We start from the raw sequence: 21,227 nt of genomic DNA on the forward strand, positions 1-21,227 counted from the left end.
TCTGTTTAAATTATATGAGACTATTTCTTTTCTAACTGCTGGTTGCTAAAATTAAGTAATAATAATAATACTTTGCAATTTTCATTTGAGGACTCCAAAGCACTTCGCAAAGGTGGCTCAGTATCATTATTCCCATTTTACAGATGGATAAAGTGAAACACTGAGGTTAAGCATCTTGCCCAGTGTAGCAGAGTAAACCAAATCTTTCTAATTCCTAGGGTCAAATAAGTGCACATATGCCTTAGTTTGTTATTATGTGTATTATAGATTCACGTTCATGCTGTGTCCATGGATAAAGGTGTCATCTGTCTACTTACCATCAAGGATGATCAAATTCCAAGCCATGCACTAGAGTCCACATGGTGTCTAACGAAAAAAGTAGTAAAATCCCAAATGGCTGTCCAATCAGGCTTGCAAGGAGTTTAATCTTCCCTTTCTATAGAAATGGAAGAAGTTTCTATACTTAGTAGAAATCTGATCACGAAGGACCAGAGAACATTCAGCCAGCCAGCCAAAAGAATTAAAGGCAGCTAACGACTTTCTGGGAAGACATTTAGTGAGGACGTTTAGTGTGGAGAGACCTCTGGGAGTACTGTAAAATATACTATTGATCTCTTAATATCACAGGTGCTGACAGAATTATGGGAACTAGCGCAGATTTGTCGATGCAGTAAATGAATAAAAAAAATTATACAGCTACTTCAAAAATCACTAACATTAAGGACATAAGTTAAATACACACAGAGAATATTCAGAGGGAAGGCTGGGTGCTCCAGTTATAATGTACGCTCCTGAATATAAATACTGTTACCATGATCATGGATATACATGGTTTTAGAGAGAATGGGTTTTGGTTAAATAGGTACATTAGCCGGTTATCTTGTCCCTCTATAACCTGATAAATCAGTAGCCCTGGACATGTTGTACCCTGCCTCCCTGTCATGTTGTGCCTCTCCTGCTATAGCTGTGGGTTAAGCACAGCCACCTCAGGAAGAAATCTGCCTGATGCTGGCCGGAGCCTGGCCTCTGGGGTTAAATCAACACTAACTCTTTATTCTTCTTCCGTACAAAATGCAAAGTCAGTGCCCTGCTTGGTTTAATCAAGTGGAGGCTGCTGGCAGGCATTCTCAGCAAGTGGTCCTTGTCTAGGGAACTCACAGTCCTCTCACTGTACCCCACCTGGATTCACCTACTGCCAGGGCAGCTTCAAGGCGTCTCTGCTTCCCCAGTTTCTTTCTGAGTGACAGAGGGTTTTGGAGGTTGTAGCTGGGAAGTGATCTGTTCATTGTTCATGCCAGCTTATTAACTCTCATTTATATTATTGTTTTTTAATTTTGCAGCTGGGCTACGAGATGACTGGTTAGTGCATTATATTCATAGAATCATAGAAATGTAGTGCTGGGCCTGGAAGGGACCTTGGGAGGTCATTTAGTCCAGCCCCCTGAGCTGAGACAGAGCCAAAAATACCTATACCATCCCTGACAGGTATTTGTCTAACCTGTTCTTAAAAACTCTGATCACATAGATTCTATAACCACCCTTGGAATCCTATTCCAGAGCTTAACTACCCTTATAGGTCAAAATATTTTCCCTTACTAACTAACCCAAATCTCTCTTGTTGCATATTGAGCACATTACTTCTTGTCCTACCTTCAGTGGACATGGAGAACAATTGATCACCACCCTCTTTATAACAGCCCTTCACATACATGAAGACTGTTACGAGGTTCCCCCTCAGTCTTCTGTTCTCGAGACTAAACATGCCCAGTTTTTTTAACCTTTCGTCTTAGGTCAGGTTTTCTAAACCTTTTATCATTTGTGTTGCTTTCCACTGGACTCCTTCCAATTTGTCCACATCTTTCTTAAAGTGCGGTGCCTAGATCTGGGCACAGCACTCCAACTGAGTCCTTACCATATCCACCGAGCAGGACAATTACCATCCTTGTCCATAGGTGCTGGGGATGCTGCTGCACCCCCGGCTTGAAGTGGTTTCCATCATATACAGTTTGGTTCAATGGTTCTTAGCACCCCCACTACACATATTGTTCTAGCAGCCCTGCCCGTGTCTGACATACGACTATTCCTGTTAACACGCCCCAGAACGACATTCATCTTTTTCAAAACTGCATCTCGTTGTTGGCTCATATTCAATTTGTGATCCACTCTAACCCCTCAGATCCTTTTCAGCACTACTATCACCTACCCAGTTATTCCCTATTTTGTAGTGTGTGTTTGATTTTTCCTTCCTAAGTGTAATACTTTGCATTTATCTTTATTGAATTTCATCTTGTTGATTTCAGGTCAATTCTCTAGATTGTCAAGGCTGTTTTGAATTCTGATCCTATCCTTCAAAGTGCTTGCATTCCCTCCCAGCCTGTTGTCATCTTCAAATTTAATAAGTATACTCTCCAATCCACTATCCAAGTCATTAATGAAAATATTGAGTAGTACAGGACCAGGACAGATGCCTGCAGGACCCCATGAGATATGTTTATTTACATCTCAGTAAATAAATACTGCAGGCCACTTTGCTTCCTCTGAGAGCCAGGGGTCCAGTGAGTCCAGGAGAAGGGCCAAAAGTAAAGTAGCTCAGATGTTGTCTTGTTCCTCTGTCCTACCAGATACTGGTTCAACCTTGCTCTGCGCCTAGGAAATGGTTCAGTGTCTTCTTCAAACATGAAGTCACAGGCTTGGTGAGGAAAAGAATCACCTGTCATGTCTGCAACATGGAATGAACTCCTCCTCATTGGCAGTATGACACTCAGAACCTTCCCCCCTTAGAGTTCCATGAAAGACACCACAAGAATCAAAACCACAGGGATACTACGAAACCTTTCTGACCCTCAGGGACTTGGGAGGTTGATACAGTCAGCAGGAGTGAGTTTTAAGTACCTCAGTGAAACACAGCAAAAATGAGGTGTTGATACAGAAGTGGGTTCAATAGTAACAAAACGAAAAGAAAGTTTCCCCTTCTAGAGGAACTGATTAACTACAAATTATACCTTGCATCACTGTGTATGATGGAGGAAAAGATCAAATCAGAAAAACACTTTTGCAGTTCATGCAAGATGTGGTTCTCAACCTATTTACCATTGTGGGCCATATGGGCATCTCTCTGTGTGTTATGTGGGCCGCATCCACACAATATATCTATTATCTGTATGGCTCTGAGGATGTCACATGGGCTGCAAGTGGCCGGCAGGCTGTGGGTTGAGAACCACTAATCTAGATACAACAGTAACAGGCATATTAGAAATGCATATGTTCTTAATAGTTTATAGTTTTCTCTTTTCTGTTGCATGAGAAAGATCACTGAAAAATTACTGTGAAATGAAGCTCTGTTTTAGGTTCTAGGTTTCAAGCAAGGATAAGATCCATCAGGGCAAATCGTGGCTTTCCTAGTCTACACTTTGGGCTTGCTCTGGACTTGTGTAGCTACAGCAGAGGCTAGCCACTGCTTGCTGGAAACTGGACAAATTCCCACTGGAGACAAGGCTTTTCTGTTGTCCGTGTGCATGCTGATTCTTCTGAAAAGCCAGGGCTAGCAGCAGCTGGAAGCAATATCAAAGCTTGGACCTGCTGCTGCCAGTCTTAAATTACATTCACTGCTGACAATTTTTCAAAATGAATTTTTAGTCGTTGGCACCATTAGGGTCTTTGTCTGGGAAGGCTCAAGCAAGCAATATTTGCTTGCTTTTTTTTTCTTTGACCAGTGGGAATCGGCCTGTAAAATCTCTTCTGACTTGTTTATTTGGCCCAAGAAAAGTTAGAAATTCTTGTGTTCTGAGAACATTTTTTTTTTCCATGGGGCTTCTTTTGTTAGTTTGGATTTTTAAGAAGGGGAAGCTTTGCCAGATTATCTATTCTGCAGCTGCCAGCAACAAACTATCAGGAGCTCGAGACGAGGAAGATGCAGCAGTTTTCCTTCACAGGGGCTCATTCTAACATTTTTTTTTTAGCTTCAGTTCACCTGAGTTCATATCTTCTGCACTTTGCTTGGAAAAGTTACCATGATGCAGCATATGGTTGCAAATCAAAATGGTCAAAATACTGTTTGGTCTTACATTACAAATAAGACGACCATGTTTTAACAGAATCATGCTACAGTCACTGAGAACACGGAACTGAACAATGTTTTGACTATCTACAGTGCAAGACGGAATTGTTCATTAGCTGCATATTGTGCTACCATGTTGGATGCTGCAGCTTGGAAACTTTTCACAAGGCATGCAGGCCCTTATAGCCAAGGATAAGCATACCACAGTTACTTTTATCTTTGGGTAGGCAAGAAATCATGCTTTTCAGACTTACTACATGGATAACTTGAGGGCTTGTCATTTAATTGAGGGGGGAAATATCAAACCTCAAAACTTAAGAGTTGTGAAAAATTAACTTTTAATCAGTCAGGACTGGTCCGAACTAAGCCTTGTGTCTGAACACTCATGCTTTGAGACATTTTGAATCTGGGTCCATATTTTGTGGATGTCTCCAGATCTCTATAATGGACCAAAGTCTTATATTTAAACAACCCTGAACTTTGGAGAAGTTTGGCTTAGGGTCTGGATCCAAAATATATAGTTTAGGCCTGTCTCTATCTGTTAGCATCTTATTGCTGTGGTCAATCAATGGACAACATTTTCTCAATAAACTTGTCTGATTTCATTAAAAACTTGAAACTCAGCAAAGGTTGACTCAAAGCAAAATGACAAGTTTCCCCCAGCTTTGTGCAGAAACCTCATGGAATTATAAACTTCATCTGATTTTTTTGCACAGCCATCAATCAACACTGGTTCACTCAAAACTTGGCACAGATTTGATCAAAAATTTCACGAATCTTAGCAAATTTTTCAGTGAACATGGACAAGACACGCAGTCTTGACACATAAATGCACTCCAACACTTTCTGCTAAATTTTTGTATCAGCTCCTTATATGTATAACTTTCAGTACCTCAAATTAACACATACTACTTTAGTCTTGTAGCTAAAATGGAAGCTGTGATCCTTCTAGCTAACAATCAAAATAAAAGCCATATTCCTGTGATGCAACAACTGGCACTTTATGAATATGGGAGAGAAAAAGCAGCAGGTTACCACTTCACAGTCACTGTATGATTCCAGTGGCCCAGAAGGTATAACACATTGCCAAACACTTTGTGGAGTTGAGGAATAAAACACAGGATGAAGTACAAAAATAATGTTCCCGTCTCAAAACCAGCTACTGTATTCAATTTTACAGGTTGAAGTTATTACATTAAAAATAACATGAACTATAATGCTTAGACATCAAATGATCATTAATAGAGTACAGCCCCTAGCTGCAGTAGTCTTTGCCAGTGCAGAGACAATCAGTGTAATGTACAGGCAAGAACACAAAACATTCAGGTCCTTCAAAGAAAATAACTTTAATGCAGGCCTCTCTTGAAATGCATATCCCACTAACCCTATGCAACAGCAAAAGTCAGCACTCCTGCAAGCTGATTTTGTAACTCAAAAAAGAACAGCTGTATAAACTCTGAGTTTTCAGCACAGTTCCATTTTCAGATTTTATTGACAAAACAATAAGAATGTAACATGGTTTTAACCACCGACTGGCTACTTAAGTGAGACTCAGAGGGTAGTATCAGGTGCCTTGATTCAAAAAGCAGCTTGCACTCAAGGCTCATGCAGACATACTGACATGGTGGAAGTCAGCAAGTTCATTGTTCACCGCAGCAATCAGAGAGTGACATCAGGAGATATTGGACCAGTTGCAGAAAACAGTCCTTTGCCTGGGTGTTTATTACATACATTTACTATAGTCCCTGCTCCACAGTTCAGAATGAATAATAGTTTTAAAATAACATTTTTATTTTGGGATGTTTCCTTACCCCACTATGGCTGCATGTCTTTGACCACTAGTAAATACTTGCAGAGGGGGACTGATTACATAAAGAAGTGAAGTGTTTTCAGATCTTTGTGTCTTTTTCTTCTTCATGGCCCCCAACATTTGGAATTCCTCTGACCTGGTCTGATATGCTTCCACCCTCATCTCTGTCAGATCACTTCTTAAAACTCAATTCTTTCAAAAGACCTCTGAGCCCCTATCTCTGCTGTTCTCCACTCCCGTGGAGTGACTGTGAGAAAGACAAAGTCATAATATAGATACTGAGCATCTCCATGGATGATGGGGAAAGGGTATTAGTTTAGGTGGATTATGTTATATTCAATTGGAGACATAGGTCCATTTTTGTGTATGTATGTTATCAAATAAATGTTGAACATGAAACTAGAGCAACAGATAAACATGGTGATGCTTAGTGTATATGTTTACATCACCGCAAAGTGTACTGGGCACTTTCAGTACAAATAAGACAAAAGCTCTGCCTCAAAGAGCTTCTAATTTAATTTTATAGTGACACAGCCAGGGCTAATACACAATGCAGGGAAGGGGTGAGGAAGGACAAAGCTTATAGTAATAAGATTATATGCATGCCCTGATGGTTCTGTTAATGTACTAAAAAGGGGGGTGAGAGTTTAGTTGTTTGGGAACTTTTGGATTAATTAACTTACTTCTTGTAGGAGGCCTGGCAGCAGGAGTGAGTTTTAAGGAGGGATTGAAAGAAAAGAAGCTAAATAAATAAAGCTTGCTTCTAGTGATGGGCTTGGAGAGGTTGGGGGGCCAGAAACAGGGATTCAGGTAAGGTTTCTTTCAGGAGGGGTTAAACAGGCCACTTCACCTTGAATGGTCCCTTAGACCATGTGCTAACTACTTATGCTCAACTAGCTGTGACATTCTACCTTTCCCAGACCTGAAGAAGAGCTCTGGGTAGCTCGAAGGCTTGTCTCTCTACCAACAGAAGTGGGTCCAATAAAAGATATTACCTCACCCTCCTTGTCTCTCTACATCTTGTCTCTCTAAACATAACTCAGTAATTTCTAATGCTTTCACTTCTTCCCCTTTTCATACTTACAATACATACACAGGTTTGCAGAGGGCAAAGAAAACAGGGCTCCCGTGGTGCATGAGCACTGACTCTGTGGAGAACTTAGAAGATATTTTTGATGTGTACAAAAGTTGACTTGTTCAATAGTGTGTTGCTTTGTGACACCACTAACTAGCTCAATGACATCTGAGTGCCATGTACATTCCTATGGTGGATGTACTTTCTCAAACAAAAGCTACACTGCACAGTGATAGTGAATGAAAATTTGATTCCTCCTTCCCCTAGTCACACTGAACTTTTAGGTTAGCCTATTGTCAAGATCTCATTCAAACAGAAACAAGGTACCTTTGGGTGTGGGATTACCTGTTTTTCTAGTAGTTTTATTCTCCTTTTCCCTTTGTACACAACATGCATTTAGATTGGTAAAACAATAGCTATTTTTACATGTGCTGGCATACAGTGGGAGCGCTAAGTGGGTAGTGACAGTGTATGATTTAATTCAAGGATACCTACATTTCCTCCAACCAACTCGACAGCTTCCCAGGAGACCAAGGAGTCCTGTTTAGGGCCAAATTCAGTCCAGATATAAGCAGGTGTAGTAACACCATTGAAATCCACAGTTACAAATTGGCTGAATTTGGTCCAAATTTGCATTATAAATAAACAGAATGGATTGCAGCTACCATTACTTTTAATATGGCGATACAGCCTGCAGAGACTACAGATTCCAGCATGCAATGTTCTGTCTTGATATGATCAATCAGTCAAGCCACAATAGTAGCATCTTCCTACTGGAGAAAACAAGCATAAGACAGACAACCGCAGTCCACCCCACCATCTCATAAAGAAACTCCCCACCTGCTTGCCTCACTACACTGGGGCTTACATGCTTGCAATATGTACTCCACACAGCTGTCCGTATTACATCCAGCAGCATTTTTAAAACCAGCTGAACAGGTGACACTCTTTGGCTCTTCTCCAGTGTTCAGTTCAGCGTGTCGGCAGTTACACAGTCACACAGAGTTCTCTTTTCCACTTGAAGAAGCAGTGTTTCTGTCTGCAAGGAAGGGGGAAAGAAAAAAGCAACATCAAAAAATGAGCGTCAGAATTCTAAAACTAATTAGCTCCTAAAGAAAAGTCTGTTTTATTTATGTCACAAGAGATATCAGTTTGGTTCTACATGATGAGGCTTGAGAATAATAACCAGACATATTATTTAGTTATAGATGGTAGTTAAGCCTTTGGCTATTATAATTCGCATAATAATATGGCAACACTTCCTGTGATGATCTGAAAAATATAGGAACCTGGTACACTCTAGGTTTTATTTATTTAGTTTCACATTAAAAACTCTAATGTATAAGAGAGGTTTTAAAAAATTATTGTGAATTTTAAAATAATTTGTATTTATAATGACCCCATTTAATGTAGTGCCCTGAGTGTCATAGCAGGTTGAGGGGAAGTGTGTGCGGACAAGACAGTGTTTTTGTATAAATATTATTTAACGGAAGTGGTGGATTTGGGGATGGTGAAATATTTTATGTATCCAAGATGCAGCATATGGGAGGACTTTAAAATCAGAATGTTGTGTTTATTTCAGAGGGGGAACAGACAATGAAAAGAATCGGGAGTAGAGCTGAGCAAATAACTGCATTTTCAGTGACCATTTCTGATGACCAGACCAGGCTCTGGAGAGGCAAATGCTCTAGTGCAGAGTTTCTCAAACTGGGGTCCACGGACCCCTGGTCCTCCTCCCCCTCCCACCCTCAACTCCTGCATGCCGGGGACCAGCTATTCTCCAGCATGCAGGCAGCGCTAGGAGGGAGGAGGAGGGGGTAGAAAGAGGCGGGGAAGAGGAGGGGCAGGGGTAGAGCAGGGGTGGGAAGAGATGGGGCGGGGTGGGGCCTTGGGGGAAGGGGTGGAGTGGGGGCGGGACCTGGGTCTATGGCAAAATTTTAAATCAAAATGGGGGTCCTTGGGTTACTAAAGTTTGAGAACCACTACTCTAGTGGGCACAGATTTTTCTGCCCATTCCTCCCAAGTGTCCTTCTGCCTTGTCCCCTCCAACCTGTCCCCATCCCAGTCTAGTCTCTTTCCCCACCCTTGGCTCCTTCTTCCAGTCCCAGTCTCCACTCCTCAGGCGTCTCATCCCAGTCCTGTCTCCTTGCCTAGTAAGTCCTAAACTCCCAATCCCAGAATCCCCCACTCCCAATCTCTCCTCCTCCCCACATCCAGTCCCTCTCTCCTTGCCCAGCCAGTCCCAGTTTTCCTCTCCCCACCCCCCAACTCCTTGACTCCAGTCTCCTTGTACAACCATTCTCAGTTCTCCCCTCCTGGCTCTTCCTCCTATCTGTCTCTCCCGTCCTTTCACCCTGGTTCCCAGTTCCAGTCTCCTTGCCCAGCCAATGACAGCCTCTCCAAAGCCCCAGCTTCCTCTCCCAGTCTCCTAGCCTTCTCCCTGTCCCAGTCCTCCTCTCCCCTGCATCTAGTTCCCAGTCCCAGCTTCCCCATTCACCTAGTCCCAGCATCACAGGCACTGCCGTAAAGGGAGAAGCATGCTCAGCAAGGATAGAATCTTTGGAGATTTTAGCTGTTAAAATCAAAGGATTCTCTGCTGAGCATGTGTGGATTGTGATTTTCAAAGGCTTCTAACGTGGCCAAATTTGGGAGAATTTTCTTTGACTTCAGTGAATTGCCTGTGTTACACAGGGAGTCGGTGGGAGAGCTAGGATTAGAACCAAAGTGTCCAGAGCACCCACCCTCTTCTCTAACCAATAAACATTTTCTCCTATATTAATCTTTTGCCAGTTGTTAAACCATTAAAATACAATTGTATTGTCTCTAATTCAGGGAATCACTAATATTGAGCCCTTCAGTTACTCTGAGTGGGAAAGTCTAATCAGACTTTTGCTAATCACTTAAAACCACTCAATCATCTACCTTTTAAATATCACCTTCACCTTACTCATGAAGACTTGAATACGATAACCCAACAGCTTGCCAATGGTTTCTGAGCTAAGTCTCAAGGCTGCTTACAACTTTTATATTTCTAGTGAAAATTTACAAACTCAGCCATGGCTAATGTTTTATTTTTATTTGCATGAGCACATCTAATTTGATATGCTTTGCATACGCTAATTTACCATGAATAGTTTAGAAAATAATAAAGAACAAATAGAGATTTTGGTAGCTGTTAGTTGAGCATAATCATAAAACTGTTTACACACAAAATTAAAATATCCCTAAAATTACACCTAAAAATTAAAGATGGGTTCCAACTGCTAAGTTAAGACCTGGATTTTGAGTCCATCAAAATGTATGGCTATTCAGAGCGGAGGTTTTGTGTAAGCCCATTGTAGAGAGAAGAACCCACTAAAAACTTTGTATCTGGATCCAGGTTCAGATTCTGAACCCAGCCAAATGTTCATGGTTGTTTGGAACCTGGTTTTTGGTTCATTTATCCTAAATATTCATGGTCTCAGAACTCTTAACCTTTTAGAATAATGATAACACATCCAACATCTCATGGCTAACTTTAAAAAACACCCATTAGAATTTTGAACACGTGAATATCTGTTTTGCCAATATTTACATAGATAAATAGCCATCAATGCCAAGTTCATTTCAAAGCATCCATCAAGTTCAGTTGTAACAAAAGAGTATATGGTCCATTCTCATAGTATTTTCTCCTGGGGAGAACTTTAGATTGGGGGGGGGGTTGGGTTTAAAAAGCAGCTAAAGGAGATGAGAGCTCAACTCCTTTCAATAGGAGCTGGGCATCTAGCTCCCTGAGGAGCTTTTAAAAGTCTCACCCTACAACAGAAGGTTATGAGAAGAACTAATCAGGAATTCTTAAATGAAATGGGATTTCATCAGAAAATGTCATAAGAACATAAAAATGGCCATACTAGTTCAGACCAATGCTCCATCTAGCCCAGTATCCTGTCTTCTGACCCTGGCCAGTGCCAGATGCTTCAGAGGCAATGAACAGAACATGGAGTGATCCATTCCTTATCGTCCAGTCCCAACTTCTGGCAGTCAGAGGGTTAGGGACACCCAGAGCAAGGGTTGCATCCCTGACCATCTTGGCTAGTAGGAATTGATGGACCTATCCTCCATGAACTTACCTAATTTGTTTTTCAACCCTGTTATACTTCTGGCCTTTACAACATCCCCTGGCAACAAGTTCCACAGGTTGATTGTGTGTTGTGTGAAGAAGTTCTTCCTTGTGTTTATTTAAAACCCGCTGCCTATTAATTTCATTTGGTGACCCCTAGTTCTTGTGTTAGGTGATGGGGTAAATAACACTTCCCTATTCACTTTCTCCACACTGCTCATGATTTTATAGACCTCTTATCATATCCCCTCTTAGTCCTCTCTTTTCTCAGATGAACAGGCCCAGTCTTTTTAATCTCTCCTCACATGGAAGCTGTTCCATATCTCCAATCATTTTTGTTGCCCTTCTCTGCACCTTTTCAAATTCTAATGTATCATTTTTGAGATGGAGTAACCAGAACTGTATGCAATATTCAAGGTGCAGGTGTACCATAGCTTTATATAGTGGCATTATGATATTTTCTCTTATCTGTCCCTTTCCTAATGGTTCCTAACGTGACTGCTGCTGCACATTGAGCAGATATTTTCAAAGGACTATCCGCAATGACTCCAACATCTCTTTCTTGAGTAGTAACAGCTAATTTAGACCCCATCATTGTGTATGTATAATCTGGATTATTTTTTCCAATGTGCCTTACATTGCACTTAACAACATTGAATTTCATATACTATTTTGTTCCCCGGTCACCCAGTTTAATGAGATCCCTTTGTAACTCTTCCCAGTCAGCTTTCGACTTAACTATCTTGATAATTTTGTATCTCCAAATTTTGCCACCTCACCCTTCATCCCCTTTTCCAGATCATTTATGAATACAGGGTATTTTGAACAGCACAGGTCCCACTACTGATCTTTTGGGGACTCCACTATTTATCTTTCTCCATTGTGAAAACCTACTCTTTTTATCCTATCCTTTAAGCAGTAACTGATCCATGAGAGGACCTTTCCTCTTACCCGATGATTGCTCACTTTGTTTATGGGCCTTTGGTGTGAGACCTTGTCAAAGGCTTTCTGAAAGTCCAAGTACACTGTATTCACCTGATCACCCTTGTCCACATGTTTGTTGACCCCCTCAAAGAATTCTAATAGATTGTTGAGGCATGATTTCCCTACACAAGAGCCAAAGTGACTCTTCCCCCAACATATTGTTTGCATCTATGTGTCTGATAAAGCTCTAGAAGTGATCCTGGCAATTACAGCCCAAAAAGCCTAACTGCAGTACCAGGCAAATTGATGGTAACTATAGTAAAGAGCAGATTTTTTTTTTTAAATCAGCATTACATGAGCAATGTTGATTTGCCAAAAACCAAAACTTTTTGCAGAAATATACCAGTTTTGACAGCAATGGTTTCCCAGATGGGATTTCTGGTCAAACCCAAAGAGCTTGCTCCCAGAATAACCAGTAACCTGATTCAAACCAGGGATTTGGACCCGGGTCTCCCATATGCCAAGTGAGTGCCCTAACCACCAAGCTATTGTCTATTCTACATGCATTGTCTCTGGTCTTCGTGAAAAGTTTCAAAATGTCTTGGTTTTGTCCGAATGTGAAACAGGAATTTTTTTTGATATCTCAGAAAGGTTCACAGGATAAGAAAACCTTTTCCCACCCACATCTAGTTATGAATTAGAGATGGAAAAGAGCCATAGGATCATCACATCGATCTCATCTACAAACTGAGTCTATTGTCTCAAGGTAGAGGATGTCTCTAATGAATATACCTGTGACCCTGGGAGCCCTTCAGTGCCAACTAGCAGAGGGCCCACCATATTGTAACTCACATTGGGTCTGACACCCTCATTACCCCCAACACACTGTTGTCATAGTATGTATCTAAAAAGGTAGCATATGTAAACTGGTCACACCATGGTCCTGAAAATCATTGTGTCATCTATGTACAGGTTGTATGTATGTACTGCAAACATGTTCTTAAAATGTATTTGGAAGGCAGTGCTTAAACCCAGCCTGCCCTAGAGAAAGAAACATGTCTGACCTGCTTGATTACTGGCAGAGGACAATGAATGTACATTTACATATGTAGTAAATGAAGTTATCAAGCTAACACGCTGCAGCTTAATGAGCACACTGACAGATAGAGCCTGCACTCCAGGAATCCTTCCTGACTCTTAGAGCAGAGACAATGGACTTTGGGCAATAGAAGGGGAACAAAAAGGCAATTTGGTTATCCATCCCTTAGGGAGCAAAAGGAACAGCACCCTTTGATTCTGTGAACATTAGGTTCCCTGACTTGGAGGGCTGGAGATGCTGATTAACTTGTGAATATGAAAACTGCTTAGGCAAAGACTATAATTTGCTAATCTTAAATTTTAGTCTCTAGAAAGACTGTTTTATTTTGTTTTCTTTGTAACCACCGCTGTCTCCTTTTCTCTTGCTAAATCTCTGTTCTTTGTTAACAAATTTATTCTTGTTTTATTACAGAACCATCTCAGTGCTGCATATTAAAGTGAAGTGTGAGTCTTCAGCTCACCTAACAGGCTGATGTGTCTGGTTTTTTGGAGGCAGAGAACCTAGTAATTTCTGCAAGTGTCCAGCAAGAGGGACTAGACACCGCAGGGAGACATCTCCGTGGAACTTGGGAACTGGGGTTCCCTGATCATTACCTGCAAAGCAAGGTTTAGACAGGCAGAGTTTTGAAGAGTTTGCTGGCAAGGCAGACTGGCTGGTGTGTCAGGGAGCTGCACACAGCATTGCAGCAGGAAAGCTCTCACTCTTGCTAAGGCGGAGGGATAGCACAGTGGCTCACAGTTCTGGGTGTCCCGAGACGGACATCACAATACCAACAAAGGTATCAATGGTTTATGGGATGGCATGGCAGCAATAGGAAGTAGATTAAGACAACTAAACACATTATAAATAATCTGCCAAATATACATAATACACTGGACATATCGATATGTAAACTATCACACTGAAACTTCTAGTAAGCACTAACTCGAGCTAGAGTGAACTAGTGAGCAGAGAATTGAAAAGCTCCATAACTCATTAGCAATCTCCTGAGCCATCCAGTCCTCAACAACTATTAAATGCTTTAATGTTTTTTGAGAACATATAAAGAGAATTCCCAGTGGACGTTCCTAGTCCAAACATATTCAAGGATTCAGTCATTTGGATTTAAACAGACTCCCAAATTAAGATGGAGAAAGACAGAGGGTCTGGTTTTGTAAAAATATATCTCACAAAGTGATGTTCTCAAACTCAGCTGTCATACCTACAATTGGGAAATACATGTCCTTGGCATTCATTTCAGCTGAAACCATTCCCCTCCCTCTTCATTTTCTCTCTGCCATTTGGGTAAAAATAGCTTCACATAACTTTAATTTAAAAAACAAAAATAGGGGAAGGCTACATCCCCCCCAACATCAAGTGAATTTAGAGACCTGAGGGCTCAAGAATTCAGTTTTCTCTGCAATCTCTCTCTCTCTTTTACTCAGCCTCACTTTTTCTTTGCTGTAGTACCTGTGTCCATGACAGTGTAGAACCCATAAGGGAAACTGCTGAGAATGTTTATTCACTATGGAGGTTTTTGAAGCAGTCCTGAGAAATCTCTGCAAAAAACCGGAGTTTGAAACAAGTTGGGCAGGTCAGATCTACTTTTTATCCCTCTTTATTCCCTGATACTCAGATTTCTGAATCAACTGATGCCAAGTGTTCTGCTTGCTGAAGAGGTTCAACTATACTTGTAACAGAAGGAAAGATGTACTGATACATTTCAGCATGGCATGAATATGTAGTTTTGGCTTTAGTGATGCTCAGCAGATGTATTCATTAAGCAAATTTATTCATGGAGGAGTCTGACGTACATTTGACTTGTATTCTTATAAACAAACCTGCTTAATAAATACATCTGCTGTGCACCAATTTGGCCCCGCTGAAACACATATTTTTCCATAGTAAAATCTTCAGGGTATCTTCATCCCTGCAGCTGCCTTTTTATGTAAACATGATGGCTCAACTTTCAAAGGGTCCTCAGACCAATCGCTAAAAATGCCAATGTGCTTTTGGGCTTCCAAACCTGTAAAATACATTTGCTTATATAAATCAGATGTCAGACAATATAATGCTCAAATTTTTAGAAGCTTCTTTTGAAAAATGTGCATGAATAGAAAACATAGAAAATGGAGAGCTTACTAAGGTCTATGTACATTTTGATGTTGCATCTGCAACAGTGGGGTATTTTATGTCTGCTAGACGATAAACCATGCACATCCACTGGATTTAGGTAATTTAAATATCTTATATTTACATAGTATCTTTCATCCCAGAGTATTTAAATTGCACAACACAGCAATCATTTCACCTACCACTGAAAAGCAGCCACCTCTAGGTGGAACATGGCAGATGTTTACCAGCAGATAGCAACACTGCACTACAGTTTAAGATAGGACTTGAAGAAGCGTCCAGGTTGTTTAAGGTGCAGCCCTAAGTGGAGTATATTGCAATAGTGCAATATCAAGGTGGCAAAGATCACAGTAGCAAGGTTTGCATCTGAAAGAAACACTTTCAACATCCTAGCTAGGCAAAGACTAAAAAACCCTTCCTAGACACCACTACTGTTTAACGGCAGTTGGAGACAACAGTAGCCACAGATTGCAAGCCCCAGTGACAACAGGTAGACAAACACTCTCAATAAGAGGGGAAGGTACGATCCTTGGAATATTTTTTGATCATTTTTCCCCAGCCTAACAGCATCACTTCAGTCTTATCCAGAATGAGCTCCAGCCAACCACCTCTCATCCGTGACCCAACCCCAACCAGCTACTGGGCCAAGGGCTGGTAGCACTGACTGAGTTGGTGAGATAGAGCTAGGGACGGAGCGGGATATCACCAAAATACTGAAAGCTGTGCAGGCCACAGCTCCTCACTAATCCTCTCAATGGGCTTATACGTTGAACAAGAGGGAGCTAGGGAACTCATGCTGTTATCCTTAGCAATGAACAGATATTGCCCAACATCATCCCTTGAGAACAGTTACGTACAGTAGATTGATATTACCCAAACAAAAATGTATCCATTTTACCCACTTCTAAGCAAAACAACTTTGTCATACAACAAAAAAGTCCAATGCCGCCTTACCCGTGTGTCTAGATTATACGCAGTCTTCTTTAAATCCTGCAAGGCCCTCTGCATGAATTCAAATGCATGGCAGTCAACACAGGGGCGACCTAGGGAAGAGTTTTAGTAGAAAGACATTCCTAAATGGCATGAAATAGTAATCAAAGGGGATGACTATGACTTTTTACGGAATCAGGCCCTTCCAAGAGACAACAAGCAAGTCAGCAACAGGAATTATTATTATTTAGTATATACATAGAACCATAGGTGAGGATGTGAGGACCTGAGACTTTGAATTTGACCCATTATTCCATGGGGACCCATTGTAGTGAGCAGTGTACCGAGGTGCTCCTAGTGGCTGGTGTCGCTGAGGAGGTGGGCTGCTGCCCTCTGGACTAACTGCAGCATTTTTAAGGTTTGTGTTCTCTGGTCTAAGTAATCCAAGCTGCAGGTCACAAGGATGTGGATGACCATGAGGGGGGAAATTTAGGGATCTGGGGCAAAAACTGGGGATTGGTCCTGCTTTGAGCAGGGGGTCGGACTACATGATCTCCTCAGGTCCCTTCCAACCCTGATATTCTATGAATCCATGGCCAGATCTTCATCCAACTAGAAACTATACACTATAAACATTAGTAATTCAGAGTTAGGACAGATAAAGCAATGGTACTAATATGCTCTAAAATCAACTATTATTGGCATTCCATATGCTCTCACTTGCCTCTTAATTTCTATGCATCTTTGATTACTTCACTGGGCGATTTGCTCAAATGAGAAGTTCAGGACTTGGGGCCAGTCAGCGCTCTGAAGTTGAGTAGAAACAAGGAAAGAACTAGAGTGAGGCAGCAGTGACCTTCAGCCTGTTGTGCAAACACTGTGACTGATTTCCACACCCTTTTGACAAACTGGAGCGGGATCCTACAACATGAAGTCTGCCTGCTAATAAGGAAAGATGAATTTTCAGATTCCTTTAGAAGTCTGCCTGCCTGAGAAAAGAAACACTCCAAACTATTCAGCTACAGTTGAATAAAAGGAGAAATGTATAAAAATATATTTAAAGACCTAATCTCTGAACGTTCTAGTATATTTCTTAGTCTAATTTTGTTATTAATTATTATTATTTAGTATATACATAGAACCATAGGTGAGGATGGCACTTTCCAGACAAATAAAATGATAGGTCCTTGTTCCAAGTAATTTATAATGTAAATTAGACTCATCACAGCTCAACGGATGTCTATACACAAAGGGAGGAGAATGGGAGGATGGAGATTGTGATCATGAAAGATTATGAGATGTGCTTATTATTATTTCGGTATCCTGTACATTCATTTTTTTAATTTCAGAGAATTTTTACTATGTTCGGTTTGGGGGATAGTGCCCGGCATGAAGGCACGTGTGAGGGCACTGTTGGCGGAAAGAAGTGATCCTTCAGGATCCTTATAAAGGTGGAGACTATAATTGCATGGAACACAGGACTGGAGAGGACGCTCCAAATGTAGGGGGTGGGGAACGGAGCGTCAAGGTGTGCCACACTGGCAGAGTACAGCATGTGAGCAGGGTAGGGGTAGGACTGAAGAAATGCAGGAAGATGCAGAGCAGTGAGGTGCCCTGGATGAGTGAATGGGGAGGACGAATGTGATCCAGAAGCCACTGGGGGACTGAGGGAATATGTTATGAAGATTTTCATCTAGTGCAATGAATACACGAAGTATCCAGGACTGGTTGAATTAAGATGATCTTTAAACACCTGTAAATGCTGCAGCATTAAATCTGTGTTACACTCATGTATCGTTATGAGATAACTTGTATACAGGGCAGTACATACTTTCAGCTGGGATTGTGGTTCCTGCTTCTTGGTTGGCTTTAATGGGCTCCATGGTGAGCAGCGCAACTACAAAAATCAAAGGAACCATGAAGACCACTCTTCTTAGGAGGTAAGGTGTCAGCATCCTGCTAATTGGTGCTTCCTCCTTTATTGGGGCAATAAACAAGTTAGTGAGAAACATTAAGTTCTGTAAAATAAACCCTTTGTGTCTGTAACGTTCATGATAGTTACAAGACTGACAGTCCTGGAGATTAAATTCCTCTCTTTATCTACAGAACAGGTACAGCATGGACAGTGGCAGAGCCAAGTTCTTCACCCCACCCCACCCATGTGCCTCAAACCTGGCCTAGAGGGACTTCTTGCAGGAATGAGATAGAAGTTCACTTGCCATGGCTCAGTCAGCCTCTGGCCTCTCTGCTGAGATTGCTAACTATGGTGCCAGCTTTGTGATGCTGATACTTGTCCTATTCTACACAAACCCAAACCAGCAAGGGTTGGGTCATTGCTAACCCCTGGGAATTTGTGCAGCTCTGTTCCCAAGCTGACCTGCATTTGAACCTAGAGATGAAAAGTGCTCTCTCCCTCTCATTTTTAATGTACCATCTTTTCACATATACCTGAAAAAGTAAAATTAGTTTTATAATTACTTTGCAACTAAACAAATCTCCTTCATGCAGGAGAGGAGGCTTTTCTTAAACCCCAACCCACAGAACCAGAGGCAAAGTCGCTGGTCACAACTGAAACAAAACCAGCAGTTTCTTGACATGAATTATTCCCCCTTGTCTCTCCTCTGATCCCTGCTTGGTTTTCAAACCTTTACTTATTGTCATACATTTGTTCCTGTACATCAGAGATGGCCAAAGTATGGCCAGAAGTATTGGACAGCCTGACCCAAGTTTACCTCATCTGAATACAAAGGTGAAGCCTGTGAACACTATCAGCTCTTGTATGCAGGGTTTCATCTTGACCCAAGTAGATAAGTTGCTTAGGTCAAGATGGAGCACTGTATACTGGGACCAGCTGTTGTACGTTCAAACACAGGCAAAGAGAAAAACTTACTCAGTTCTAAGCAGTAACAAGACTAAAATAAATTCCATATATAGAGAATGTAGATTCTCATTAGCAGAGCACAGGGAGGCAAGAGGATGAGTTGTCCATTCTTTTTCTAATTTTTAAATATTAACACTGAGCAAAAATGTTGCATAAGAATGTTGAATCCTTGTGCTCTGAATGTGCTGCTGGAATACAGCATTATACAGTACAGTCTACAATTTCCCAGTCAGAAGAGGTGGTTTCCTCATATTGCAACAGAAACATAAGGGAATAAACCTGTTGTTTAGACAACTGCAAGGCCACATTTACAAACCCTGGCAACTGAGATGAATCTGCAAATTTTGCACGAACACCTGCTGCATATGCAAATTGGCAGCTGGGCCAGCAAAGGAGTACTGTTATGTGCAATCATCTGTGCTCCATGCACAAATCCCCAGTTGTACGTGTAAGTTTACAGTGGGAAGACTTTGCACATTTTGCAGCCACAAACTCAGGGGGCCAGTTTCAGGAAAAAAAAAATGGGTCCCTTATGTAATTCTTTCAACACCAGAACTGAGAGACTGTGTGAATTTATTCATTCCCTTTACCGGTCTTCATTATCTTCACTAACAAAGTAAAATTTAGTAAGAGCATTAACAGCACAAAAAAAGGGGGTGTTTTTTTTTAAATCAGTAGTGATCCAAGTGAAAAAGTCCAGTTAAATCCTAGTCCTTGCAACGAGATACAGCAAAAGCAGAGAGTGTCCTCCTGAAACAGCAGATTAGGAGAGTGCCATTTACATCTAAAGTGCCTGTAGCTGCACGGGGGCATCATGAAGGGAGGCTAATTCCTATAAACTCATGCTGAAGCTTCAGCATCAGTGAGGCAAATGAAGCAGACGCTAAGCTAAACTTTTTCAGGGCACCTGAGACATGTTCAGTCTCAGCCCCAGCTCAGCTTTTTAATGAGCCCCCCTGTAAAAGAAACATTCCCATGGGGCATCAGTTGTCTCACACCACACCTAAGTGACTGTTAGGTGTTTGAACAGAAACAGCTGTCTGTGCAGCATAATCACAACATGCTTTCAAGTGCTGTCTGCCTCTGCCTTTGCAGCCGACAGTCGATAAAAATCTGAGAGCATGGCCTGTTTGGAGTTTTATGAAACAAAAGTCACCCCATCCCTCAAATTATATATATATATTAGTACCTGATTTCTCTTGTCTTTGTGATGGTCTCTTTGACATGGCCGCTGCAAACTGCCAACAGAACAAGAAAAAGCATCTCTGAGCATGTGCACTGCTTCTTTTTAACCTTCCCTGAAAGGGGTTATTACTATGGTGAAGGATCTTCCATAGCAACAGTGCAGTGCAGAGCAGTTCAGTACAGAGGCACAATTTAAAGAGGAACAGGCTATGGCTCAGTCTTAAGTGGGAAGTTTCTGTGTAAAGTTGTTAGATTAGCTACACCTCCCCACTCAAGAGGGTTTGTCTGGCACGGCCAGTTAAAGGGTCTGTAATCACCCAAGGCTGGTTCCCAGGAAGTTTCTCCAGATTTGCAATCCCAGCCACTGGACGTGAAGAGGCAGAAGAATTAGCAAGACTGGAGGCACTGAACGTATCAGAGTAAGAACTTTATCCCTGCCTCCCTGCCCCAGAGCCAGCACCTTTGCTCCCCTCTCATATCCCTCGAGCCATACGTGGTGATGCATTGCTTAATTTAGAACATTTACTTGCAGAATGTATCATGGTGATAGAAAGTTGTGGATTAAACACTTTCTTCAGATGTAAAATTAAGTTTCCAGGATTTCATCTTTGCCCTTTGTGCACATTTGCCCCATCATGAGACATCCACATGATGCGGCATGTTTGGCAGTCCCTGTTTCAAAAGGATGGGCATAGCAGAAGTGAGGGTCAGGACTGAGATGCACTAGTAGAGCTATGAAGGGAACATTTGCTGGCTATCAAACTTAAATATAAATTTGTAATTGTTGCTACCTACCCAAGCCATACAAAAGAAGAAGAAGATTCCCAAGCCCCTAGCACCACCACTCCACAAAAAAAATTATCTTACAGAGTTTTGACCCTGCAAAAGGGAGAAGAGCTAGAGATCCCATGAAGCCTACTAGGAACTATACTATTGATTTTATGTGGAAGGCACTCAGCTACTATGGGCAGCAGTATGAAACCCTAAAATAGATAGAGTTTACAGTCTTAGACAAGCAACAAGCCAAATGAGGAAGCTGAGGAACAAAACATACA

The 21,227-nt window shown here is 41.5% G+C and overlaps 1 protein-coding gene across 1 annotated transcript; it reads right to left on the reverse strand.

Moving 5' to 3' along the window:
* Positions 1-5,200: 5,200 nt before the first annotated feature.
* C4H4orf48 (chromosome 4 C4orf48 homolog) lies at positions 5,201-20,275 on the reverse strand. The gene is made up of 4 exons (XM_007055974.4): positions 20,177-20,275; positions 17,938-18,082; positions 16,131-16,219; positions 5,201-7,981 (listed from the first exon to the last, which is right to left on the reverse strand). Exons 1-4 carry the CDS (start codon positions 20,258-20,260, stop codon positions 7,910-7,912), a joined length of 390 nt encoding a protein of 129 aa, XP_007056036.2. The 5' UTR covers positions 20,261-20,275; the 3' UTR covers positions 5,201-7,909.
* Between the last annotated feature and the right edge of the window lie 952 nt (positions 20,276-21,227).

The sequence above is a fragment of the Chelonia mydas genome, chromosome 4 (assembly GCF_015237465.2).
Source record: "Chelonia mydas isolate rCheMyd1 chromosome 4, rCheMyd1.pri.v2, whole genome shotgun sequence".
NCBI lineage: Eukaryota > Metazoa > Chordata > Testudines > Cheloniidae > Chelonia > Chelonia mydas.